Raw genomic sequence first — 12,500 nt, forward strand, 5'->3', positions numbered from 1 at the left:
TAAGGAGTAACACGGTTTTTGAGGACCTGTGTGTAGGGGAATGTAGGCCTAGACATTATTCTCTCACAGATCTATCGGATTCTCTTGGATACATCTCCTAGTACTTTTGATCGTGTAAGTTCCCAATGGGAGATGGATCTAGGGAAATGTCTTTCCGATTATGAATGGAAAAAGGCTTTTTGTCTTGCCCATGGATCCTCAGTATCTAGCAAGGTACAAGAGAGAAACTATAGGATATTGACTCGTAGATGGATCAGTAGATGGAGGAGGGGATCTCCAGATATATGTTGGAGGTGTGGGAAACATATAGGAGACTATATGCATATGTGGTGGCAATGCGACAGAATTAGTAGATTATGGGATCTTGCTTTTATGTGGTATGAAGATATGTATTCATGTTAGATCGATCATTCCCCCAAAATAGCATTGTTGTCTATGTTCCCCGGTTCAACCACAAAAGCCAAAGGGTCACTACGGGGTCATATAATGGCATCAGCTAGGTATATAATAGCCAAACACTGAAAGTTAGACTTCTGGCCAGGGGTTGCTGAGCTAGTGGAGGCAATATATAATACAATGAGAATGGAAGAATTAGCACTCACTGCACAGGGTAAAGGAGATATATTCCCTGGACAATGGGCAGCTTTCAGAGAAAGAGTTAAAGGTATGTTAGAGATGTATTAATAAGACTCATAAGGGGAAGGGGAAGTTTTTTGGGGGGAATTTGTAAATTGTATTGTCGTAACAACCTTTATATACTGGGCAGCACGGTGGCGTAGTGGTTAGCTCTCTCGCCTTGCAGCGCTGGGTCCCTGGTTCGAATCCCAGCCAGGGCACTATCTGCAAAGAGTTTGTATGTTCTCTCCGTGTCTGCGTGGGTTTCCTCCGGGCACTCCGGTTTCCTCCCACATTCCAAAAACATACAGATAAGTTAATTGGCTCCCCCTAAAAATTGGCCCTAGACTACAGTACTTACACTACATAATATAGACATATGGCAATGGTAGGGATTAGATTGTGAGCTCCTTTGAGGGACAGTTAGTGACAAGACAATATATATATATATATATATATACTGTACAGCGCTGCGTAATATGTCGGCGCTATATAAATACTAAATAATAATAATAAATACTTATTTTATTGGAGGAATTCAGATGATTTGATGAACAATATTTAGTAGATATATTGAAAGATGGCTGTGCTCCTCCCCCCCTTTTTTTCCCTTTCTGTTTGTTCATTATGAGATCACAATAAGAGATCTGTGTAGGATAGTGGATTACACAAATAGGCAAAACATCTAGTGAAGTATAGTGGTTACACTATGCTGGTGGGTATTGCCTGATTTCATGTAGTAAGGATTTTGTATGATCACAGTGAGATTGCATACAATGTCAATGACAAGAATTTTCTTGGCTCAACATGGGATGGAGGTGTGGGGGGGAGGGGTGTTGTACTAGCGCGCCGCACCATAAAATGGGCGTGTCCATGACCATGGTGGAAAAAATGGGCATGTCCATGACATGGTGTGGGCGGAGCAAACTGTATTGTAACTGAGGCAGTTGGTTAGCGTTTCCTCCCAAAACACAGGTAGGCAAAGTCACCCTAAAGGTAATAAGGCAATGTTCCCCAAACACATAAGAAAGCCGTGTTCCCACAATGATGAGGTGAAATGGGAGAGTCAGTCCATGACATGATTATGTACTCTGACATTAGACTATGACTATGGTGGGATTAGATTGTGCATGAAATCTGCAGAAGCTCCTGATGCTACAGTATTAGCATACCATTTAATAATCATGAGCCCCCAAAATGCCAAATGCTGCAACAACAACCCCAAAGTAGCACATGCAGTCTCTATGACCATCAAATAATAACTGCAGCTACCGTTACCTCCGACACATGAATTGCAATAACCGTTACCTCCGTCAAATGAAATGCAACTACCGTTACCTCTGACACATGAATTGCAATAACCGTTACCTCCGAGAAATGAAATGCAGCTACCGTTACCTCTGACAAATGAATTGCAATAACTATTACCTCCGTCAAATGAAATGCAACTACCGTTACCTCTGACACAAGAAATGCAGCAGAAAACGATTACTCCGACTCCGCAAACTTTAAATGAGGCAAACATTACCTCATGCGGCCACAGAGTCCCACGGCTGGGACACCCAACAGCCATAAGTGGAACCTAACCTGGGACACATTGCAGCCTGGGACCAGGGACCTTGAACCTAGGACGTGTCCCAGGTAAAACGGGACATCTGGTCAGCGCAGATTGTACTCACTGTGATAAATATGTATTTTATGACTGATCTAATAAAAATTGATTTGGGAGGTATGAATAACACAGATCTTTATGCCAGTCCTGAAAGAGACAAATAAGGGAGAAGGAGGGACAGAAGGATCTGGTTCCCAAAGAGGGACTGTCCCTCCTAAAGAGGGACAATTGGGAGCTGTGTATAAATGTGTCTTGTGTAGCAATTACTTCAAGGGGGATGGTCAGGATAGTGACAGGTGTACTGTGACCTCCTCTGTAACAAAGTATGTCCACCCCGACCTCTGATCTGCCCAACATTTAACAACAATCACACAATTACCTCTTCCAACAATGTCTAGCGACGTGGACTCTCCACTTCCTGTCTTTGGGTTAATTTCCTCCTTTCTGTGCGTTCCATTTGGGAGAGGGGGAGATCGCCATCTTGTGGTGTATAAGCTAACTGCAGCCTTTGTTTGTGGAATCACGAGCACTCAACCATTCATTATTACTAGTAGATACATGCCTGTTGGGAATTATGCTGGGCCAGATTGACTCCCATCGCGTCCCCGCACGTCCTCGGATCGATTCCCGCTCGTCCCCGCGGGCGCTTCCTTATCTTCCGCTCGATTCCCGCCAGGGCCGGGCCGAGGCATAGGCTGGAGAGGCTCCAGCCTCAGGGCGCAGTGTAGGAGGGGGCGCACAATTCATTCAGCTGTCATTCCTAATTGTGTTTGAAGTAAAAAGAAATAAGAAAAGGGGATACATGGCAGTGACTGCAAGCCAGATAACTAGATATTAAGGTGTTGGGGAGGTTGGGGGCCCTGTTGCACCTCTTAGTCTAATAGCAATCAGTGTGTGATGGCTGGGGTGGGAGGGATGGGGGGGCGCACTTTGGTGTCTCAGCCTTGGGTGCTGGAGGACCTTGTCCCACCTCTGATTCCCGCTATTGTCCGCCCGTGGGGATCGATCGGGGAATCGATCCAGCACAGTGATCAGACAAGTCGGAAATTATCAATCGAGCCATCAGCGGCTCGATTGATAAGAAGAATCTGGGCCGTGTATGCCCAGCATTGGAGTTTTGCCCAATGACTACTTACAAAACAACCACACGCCTTGATGAAGGGGGACCCTGTGCGGCCCCCGAAACAATTGTTGGCTGTATCTATGTGAATTTAATGGCTCAATAAAGAGCGATTTCCTGAATATACGTTGTGCTGATATATTGGATTGCTGACTACAGGGGGCATTGCCTATGCCACAATATCAAGCACCCGAGTTTCGAAGTTTGGTGTGCCCAATCACAACTTTCTTGATTTACTTATAAAACATGTGCTGGCTCCAACCACATTCTACACCTCTGTCTTCTACGTCAAAGGTGGTGGCTTTAAAGGGTACCTGAGATGAAAGACATCTCAGTTTTACCTGGAGCTTCCTTAACCTCCCTAGCGTTCTGGACGAGCTAGGCTCGTCCAGAGACGCTGGAAGTCATCGATCAGGCCCCGCTGGTCCGATTTGAATAATTTTTTTTTAAACACGCAGCAAGCATTTTGCTTGCTGCATGCCTCACCCGATCGCCGCCGCCCACCGCCGATCCGCCGCTACCCGCCGCGATGCAGGGCCCCCCCAGGCAAGACCCCGTGCGCTGCCTGGCCAATCAGTGGCAAGCAGCGCTGAGGGGTGGATCGGGTCTCCCTGTGACGTCACGACGTCGCGACGTCATGGTGACGGGGGAAGCCCTCCTGGAGATCCCGTTCTGAACGTGATTTCCGGACGAGTGATTGCGCTGGCGGGGATCGGAGGGGTGGGAGGGACGCCGCAGGGAGGGGGGAATCATGTAGCTAGCGCTAGGCTAGCTACATGATAAATTTAAAAAAAATGTGCAAAAAACTGCGGCCGCGGGAATCAGAACGCCAGGGAGGTTAATCTCCCTGCCGTTCTGATTGTATGCGACGCACGGCCGTGGGAGGGTTTTTTTTTTTTTTCTAGCATGTAGCTAGCCTAGCGCTAGCTACATGCTTCCCCCCTCCCATCCCCGCCGGCGCAAATACCCAACAGGAAATCCCGTTCTGAACGGGATTTCCTGTATGGGCTTCCCCCATCGCAATGGCGACGATCGGACTGACGTCATCCACGTCGTGACGTCAGGGGGAGTCCCGATTCACCCCATAGCGCAGCCTGGCGCTGATTGGCCAGGCTGTGCAAGGGGACTGCGGGGGGCCTTTTGCGGCAGATAGCGACGGATCAGCTGCGATCGGAACAAACCCAGCTAGCAAAGTGCTAGCAGCGTGTTAGAAGAAAAAAATTATGCAAATCGGCCCACCAGGGCCTGAGGAATCCTCCGCGGTGGCATAGCCCGAGCTCAGCTCGGGATAACCGGCAAGGAGGTTAAAGGACACCCTAGGTGAAAATAAACTGATAAGAAAAACAATTGTATCTATACTGCATCTCCTAAAAATGACTTTTTTAGATATCACACAGTTGTAATTTGTTTTTAAATCTATTTTTTAAGTTTTTACTGTTTCATTGTCTCTGCTCAATGACACCTTCATTGAAGTATGTCAGAGCTCAAATCTATGAATTATTAACCCTTTTTTTCCCTCTTTCTTGCTCTCAGAAGCCATTTACTGATGAGAAAGTGTTTTATGCCTGTAATTACTTATCAGTAAGGGTTATGCTATAGTCTGACCCAGTCTGACCATGACAGAAACTTGCATACCTGATATTTAACTCTTCCAGGCAGAGAAAGAAAAAAAGGAACACAGCATAGTTATTTGTGTGCTAAGCACTGTACATACCCATGTCTATCTCATCATGTCACATGTTACTTCGGTTGTCCTCTAAGCCCCCTTGAGGCCGCTCGGTCCCTCGCTGTCTCCCGGGTGGCTCCTGTCCAGTAGCCGTTTCATTGCCTGGCCACACGTGTGCCCCGTCGTACTCCCATAGTGCACAACACTCCCAGTGACGGCAGCGCACGGCTGGGCCGCACATGCACAGCGAAGCCTGACTCGGCCGGACTACCGGGCTGTAGTGCATGGGACCGGAGCCCTCGGGGGAAGGAAAGGTTCCCAGTGAGAAGCAGCAGGCTGCAGGAGAAGCTTTCCTCTACTGAGGTGAGTATCTAACTTTTACTTTTTTTTGTCTCACAGATTATCCAGCCACTGCTCCTGGTGCAGACAGACCTTATTTAAAACGTACCTGAGACAATGAGGATATAAAAATGTATACTTACTAACGGGAAGGATTACAGGTGAACAGAGCCACCTGGGAGAACAGCGAGGGAGCCCACAGAGTTTGGGGCTGGAGGAAGCCCATTTTGAAACCAAAATGTCAGCCATGACTATTTGTGCATTGTGATTGGCTGCACTAAGAGCACAGGCTTGCAAAGAAAGATAATGAGTGGTTTGTGTGTGTGGGTGTGGCTTAGCCAACATAAAGGCATGTTGATTGGGTAATAATGTAATTATGCATGAATTACTATCTAGGTGGGAGGTAGGGATGTGTTTGGGGGGGGGGGGGGGGAGGTTCAACCTCAGTTATGTGTCTAAGAACCGTGTCTACTGGTGTGAATGATTATAAGGCAATGTGCCTATCCAATCGATCACTGTCTGATCAGAATCTAATCGGATTCTAATTAAAGGAGAACTGAAGTGAGAGGGATATGGAGGCTGCCATATTTATTTCCATCTAAGCAATGCCAGTTACCAGGCCCTCCTGCTGATCCTCTGCCTCTAATAATATTAGCCCTAGCCCCTGAACCAGCATGCAGCAGAGCAGATGTTTCAGACTTTAAAGTCAGATCTGACAGAATTAGCTGCCTGCTTGTTTCTGGTGTTATTCAGACACTAGTGCAGCCAAATAGATCAGCAGGGTTGCCAGGCAACTGGTAATGATTAAAAGGAAATTAAATATGGCAGCCTCCGTATACCTCTTACTTCAGTTCCCCTTTAATTCCTTCCACACACAGCACATTGATTTTTTTATAGATTTCAGCATGAGAATTACTTAAAAAAATAATCAAACTGCAACGTTGCACTGTTCAATGCCGTCCAACTCTATGGCCAATCGATCAGCTGCTGCTCCTGTCCCGCCCCCAAATCTGGCATTTTGGACAATAGATTTGATAAGAGTGATAGAATCTGTTGGGAATCAAATGGGAAAATTGACGCATGCGCCGTAAAACTGAAGTATCTTAACCTCCCTGGCGGTAAGCCAGCTGCGTGTGCAATCCGATCGCTGCCGCTACCCGCCGATCCGCCGCTATCCGTCGCGCTGCAGCCACCCCCCACCAGAACCCGTGCGCTGCCTGGCCAATCAGTGCCAGGCAGCGCTGTGGGGTGGATCGGAGTCCCCTTTGACGTCACGATGTCGATGATGTCGGTGATGTCATCCTGCCTGTCGCCATGGCGAAGGGGGAAGCCCTCCTGGAGATTCCGTTCTTTGAACGGGATCTCCTGATCTCCGATCGCGAGGGGCTGGGGGGATGCCGCTGAGCAGCGGCTATCATGTAGCGAGACCTTGTCTCGCTACATGGAAAAAAAATTTAAAAAAAAAAAAATGGCTTTGCTGCCCCCTGGCGGATTTTAATAAACCGCCAGGAGGGTTAAAAAAAAAAGAAGGTTCACTTAACTGGAGCTTCTGCCAGCCCCCTGCAGTCGCCCTGTGCCCACGTCAGTCCTCAACGATCCTCCAGTCCCCCGCTGCAGCTCAGTTTCATTATCACCGACGTGCAAGTCAACAACCGCTGCGCCTGGTTGTCGACCAGGCACAGTACGTACTGCGCCTGCACAGGACACTCATGGCGATGGGAGCACGAATGAGGACGCGCACGGCCAGGGCTGATGACAGACTCAGTCGCCAAAAGCCAAACTGAGGCGCAGGCACAGGGCGGCTGCAGGGGGCCGGCAGAAGCCACAGGTAAGTGAAACTCTTTTTTTAAAGATACTTCAGGTTTCCTAGGTGTCCATACACTATTCAACCAAATTGTTCAAATTTCCTGGTTTTTCTACAGAAATGATTCATAAACCATCACACAAGGTACAAAGCAGCTGAGGATATTAACAGACAGGCAAAGTACAGAGGAATCTTTATTAAGAAGCCATACATAACACATACATAATAACTTTATTAATAATAATGATAAACTGAGGGTAGACTGGAGTACACACATAATTACCTATTGACTACTAACAACATTCTACTAATAATACATTATATAAAAGTATCTGTCACTTCAGCAGGCGTCACACACACGTTATACATCTTGTAATCTAAGAAAGACCCCTCATACTGCAGTGATTTTAGAGCATACTGTGATATTATCATCATTTGGCTTTAGTTCTGCTTCAAGCATTTCCAACACTCTGAATAGATTTACATTTCCAACACTCTGAACAAATTTGCATTTCCAACACTCTGAACAGATTTGCATTTGCAACACTCTGAATAGATTTACATTTCCAACACTCTGAATGGATTTGCATTGCCAACACTCTGAATAGATTTGCATTTCCAACTCTCTGAACAGATCTGCATTTCCAACACTCTGAATAGATTTACATTTCCAACACTCTGAACGGATCTGCATTTCCAACACTCTGAATAGATTTACATTTCCAACACTCTGAACGGATTTGCATTCCCAACACTCTGAACAGACTTGCATTTCCAACACTCTGAATAGATAACTACACCTCTAAACTCAGCAGCAGACAATCACCTATACAGATTTCCAGTCTTCATCGAGATCTGAGCTGTTAACCACCTATCTCTGCTGCTCTGAGCAAAATAAGAGTCGATATTTCCCACATCTAGAACATTAATGCTTCTTACTTCTGCTGCACCTTGTAACAGATATCTCCCCCTCCTGCACTTTCTTACACTCTTCTAGAACTAGAACATCTTGCGCATGTGAGACCGCAGATGTGAGTGAACGGAAGATCTACGAGAGAAGCATTTGCCACAGTCAGGACAGGAGTAAGGTTTTTCCCCTGTGTGACATCTCTTATGTAACATAAGGTGCGATTTCTGTCGAAAGCAAGTTCCACAATCAGGGCAGCAATATGGCTTCTCGCCCGTGTGAGACCTCTGATGGACTGCGAGGTACGATTTCTGGCGAAAACCTTTTCCGCATACGGAACAGGGATAAGGCCTCTCGCTGTTGTGATACTGCAGATGCACCAAAAGCATGGCTTCATCTTCAAAACCTGTGCCGCACTCGGGACATATAAATGGCGTCTCGTCCGTGTGCAGCCGCAGGTGCGAACGGAGGTGAGTATACTTTGCAAAACACTTGCCACACACAGAACAGGGAAATATGTTATCCCACTGAGGTCCAGCATGAGAGCCCCCAGAATGGGACCCTTGAGGGGGAGGATGGTGGTGGGATCTCACTATGCTGCGAACTCCTGGATGGTCGATTGTCCTATGACAAAACTGATCTGAAGAATTGTCTGCCAGATCCCTCTGTGCATAGTCCGGGAGTGAAGGGAGACGAGCCTTTGAGGGGTTCCTGATGCCGGGACTTCGTACTGCAATTATAGAAACATCATTACATCTAAAAAAAACACAATATACAGAAGCAGCTACATGTCTACAACACAGCTATGTACACGCATACACACATAGTCACTCCCGCCGGCACACATGATACAGGTGATGCAGTGGAAGCTGGATGCTCTTGACTGCCCCCTTTGATGCTGGACAGATAATCTAGGCCCCCTACCAGACCTCATTCTAGTCCGGGACCTCCACACCCTGCATTGACCACAGGGCTGTGGAGTCGGTACAAAATTCTTCCGACTCCTCGGTTTATGAAACTCCAACTCCGGGTACCCAAAATGGCTCCGACTCCTCGACTCCGACTCCTTAGTCTAATACTTAACAGGGCTGTGGACTTTGTCCAAAAATCATCAGACTCCCGACTCCTCAGTTTACGAAACCACGACTCCGACTCCAACTCCGACTCTGGGTGCCCAAAACTGCCCCGACTCCTCGACTCCAACTCCGACTCCACAGCCCTGATTGACCATCTAGCCAAGTTTTGGTGGCAGACATGGGGGCAGGGTGGGTATTCTCATTTCTAAGCGCTGTTCCTTCAAACGTCTTACACCTCCACCTTCACTATCTCTTTCATCTTGTAGTCCATGTCTACTCTTCTCCCCACCACCAGATTGCTGTCGTCTATCACCCTCGTGGACCAGCCTCCACTTTTATAGACCACTTCTCTGCATTGATTTCTCTAGTTCCTCTCCATTGACATACCTTCTATCATCATTGGGGATGTCACTGTCCACATAGACACCAACTGCTTCACCACCGCTAAACTCTTCCCACTCACCTCCTCCTATGACCTCTCCCAGTGGTCCTCTACCTCCAGCCACAAAGATGTCCACACTCTGGACCTCAGAGCTCTGCTATGTTTCAACCTTTAATAGCACTCCATTTACCCTCTCAGATCAGAACCTTATAACTTATCACAATCTGTCCCTTCCTGTCTCCTCCTTCCACTGCACTCCACTCACTTATGTAGGAATTATTGTAGCCTAGATCTCTGCTCCCTGGCTGATTCTCTGCAACCCCTGAGCAGTCTGTCATCCCTCACTGGCCTTGAGAAAGCTCCCCAACATAGTCTCTGCTGTTATGAATTCAGCTGCCCTCTCAACAACATTTACTCCCGCCGCAAAAACACCGCCCCCCCCCCCCCCCTCCTGGCTGCAAGCTCCAAAGGTCAATTATCTGTCCTAATAACCCTCAACCTTTCCTCTGCCACCATTGTTCATTCTCTGCTTCTCGAGACCCTCGTCACTGGGGATCAACGGCCGAGCGCATTCCTGGGTTTACTCTTGCCTGTCTGAAAATTGTCTTACCATCTCCTTCTCTAATACTAACTCCTCTCCACATACGTTCTCATGTCCACATCCGCTGTCTGTTGGGGTCCCACAAGAATCCGTCCTTGGACCCCTTCTCTTCTTCACCTTCACTAATGACCAGAGACGATTAATACATTGTTTTGGTTTTCAGCATCTCTTCTATGCCAATGACACCAAAATCTCTCATCCTCCACACTATTATCCTGAGCCCCTGACTGTCTATCTGCTGTCTCTACATTCACCTCATCCCATTTCCTCTAAATTCATATGAATCAGAGCTCATAATATTTCCACTGTCTTTCTTTTCTCCCCTCACTTATCTCACTTGTAGTTATCCTAAAATACTCCAATAAACTCCGTTTCTAATACCCACTGTCTGAGAGTAACATTCTGAGCTCTCATCTAAGCCACCTATTACCACATTAACTACCTAATAGACTAGCAGGACTCCAGTCCCTAGTGACCTCTGCTGTCTGTCTCATCCACCTCTCCACCCGTTCCTCTGATGCTGCCCCTCTCTGCCAATCTCTTCTGACCTCTGCTGCCCGTCTCATCCACCTCTCCACCCGATCCTCTGATGCTGCCCCTCTCTGCCAATCCCTACTGACCTCTGCTGCCCATCTCATCCACCTCTCCTCCTACTCCTCTGATGCTGCCCCTCTCTGCCTACTGACCTCTGCTGCTCATCTCATCCACCTCTCCTCCTGCTCCTCCGATGCTGACCCTCTCTGCCAATTCCTACTGACCTCTGCTGCCCACCTCAGCCACCTCTCCTCCCGCTCCTCCGATGCTGCTCCTCTCTGCCAATCCCTACTGACCTCTGCTGCCCATCTCATGTACCTCTCTCCTGGCTCCTCTGATGCTGCCCCTCTCTGCCAATCCCTACTGACATCTGCTGCCCATCTCATCCACCTCTCCTCCTACTCCTCTGATGCTGCCCCTCTGCCTACTGACCTCTGCTGCTCATCTCATCCACCTCTCCTCCCACTCCTCTGATGCTGACCCTCTCTGCCAATCTCTACTGACCTCTGCTGCCCACCTCATCCACCTCTGCTCCCACTGCTCCGATGCTGCTCCTCTCTGCCAATCCCTACTGACCTCTGCTGCCCATCTCATCTACCTCTCCCCTGGCTCCTCTGATGCTGCTCCTCTCTGCCAATCCCTACTGACCTCTGCTGCCCATCACATCTACATCTCTCCTGGCTCCTCTGATGCTGCCCCTCTCTGCCAATCCCTACTGACCTCTGCTGCCCATCTCATCCACCTCTCCTCCTACCCCTCTGATGCTGCCCCTCTCTGCCTACTGACCTCTGCTGCTCATCTCATCCACCTCTCCTCCCGCTACTCTGATGCTGACCCTCTCTACCAATCCCTACTGACCTCTGCTGCCCACCTCATCCACCTCTCCTCCGATGCTGCCCCTCTCTGCCAATCCCTACTGACCTCTGCTGCCCACCTCATCCACCTCTCCTCCTACTCCTCTGATGCTGCCCCTCTCTGCCTACTGACCTCTGCTGCTCATCTCATCCACCTCTCCTCCCGCTCCTCTGATGCTGACCCTCTCTGCCAATCCCTACTGACCTCTGCTGCCCACCTCATCCACTTCTCCTCCCGCTCCTCCGATGCTGCTCCTCTCTGCCAATCCCTACTGACCTCTGCTGCCCATCTCATTCACCGCTCCTCCCGCTCCTCTGGTGCTGCCCCTCTCTGCCAATCCCTACTGACCTCTGCTGCCCATCTCATCTACCTCTTCCCTGGCTCCTCTGATGCTGCCCCTCTCTGCCAATCCCTACTGACCTCTGCTGCCCATCTCATGTACCTCTACTCCTGCTCCTCCGATGCTGCCCCTCTCTGCCAATCCCTACTGACTTCTGCTGCCCATCTCATCCCACCTCTCCTCCTGCTCCTCTGATGTTGCCCCTCTTTGCCAATCCCTACTGACCTCTGCTGCTCATCTCATCCACCTCTCCTCCTGCTCCTCTGATGCTGACCCTCTCTGCCAATTCCTACTGACCTCTGCTGCCCACCTCATCCACCTCTCCTCCCGCTCCTCCGATGCTGCTCCTCTCTGCCAATCCCTACTGACCTCTGCTGCCCATCTCATGTACCTCTCTCCTGGCTCCTCTGATGCTGCTCCTCTCTGCCAATCCCTACTGACCTCTGCTGCCCATCTCATCCACCTCTCCACCTACTCCTCTGATGCTGCCCCTCTGCCTACTGACCTCTGCTGCTCATCTCATCCACCTCTCCTCCCACTCCTCTGATGCTGACCCTCTCTGCCAATCCCTACTGACCTCTGCTGCCCACCTCATTCACCTCTGCTCCCACTGCTCCGATGCTGCTCCTCTCTGCCAATCCCTACTGAC

General features: G+C 48.9%; 1 protein-coding gene across 2 annotated transcripts in view; it reads right to left on the minus strand.

Moving 5' to 3' along the window:
- Positions 1-7,362: 7,362 nt before the first annotated feature.
- Positions 7,363-12,500, minus strand: part of LOC137535527 (oocyte zinc finger protein XlCOF8.4-like) — a 29,317-nt gene continuing 24,179 nt past the window's right edge. For both annotated transcript variants that reach the window (XM_068257367.1, XM_068257368.1), the window contains one exon: positions 7,363-8,793. In XM_068257367.1, the coding sequence (XP_068113468.1) occupies positions 8,156-8,793 (638 nt within the window). In that variant the 3' untranslated portion in view covers positions 7,363-8,155. The remainder of the gene's footprint in view (positions 8,794-12,500) is intronic.

Source organism: Hyperolius riggenbachi, chromosome 10 (genome assembly GCF_040937935.1).
Source record: "Hyperolius riggenbachi isolate aHypRig1 chromosome 10, aHypRig1.pri, whole genome shotgun sequence".
NCBI lineage: Eukaryota > Metazoa > Chordata > Amphibia > Anura > Hyperoliidae > Hyperolius > Hyperolius riggenbachi.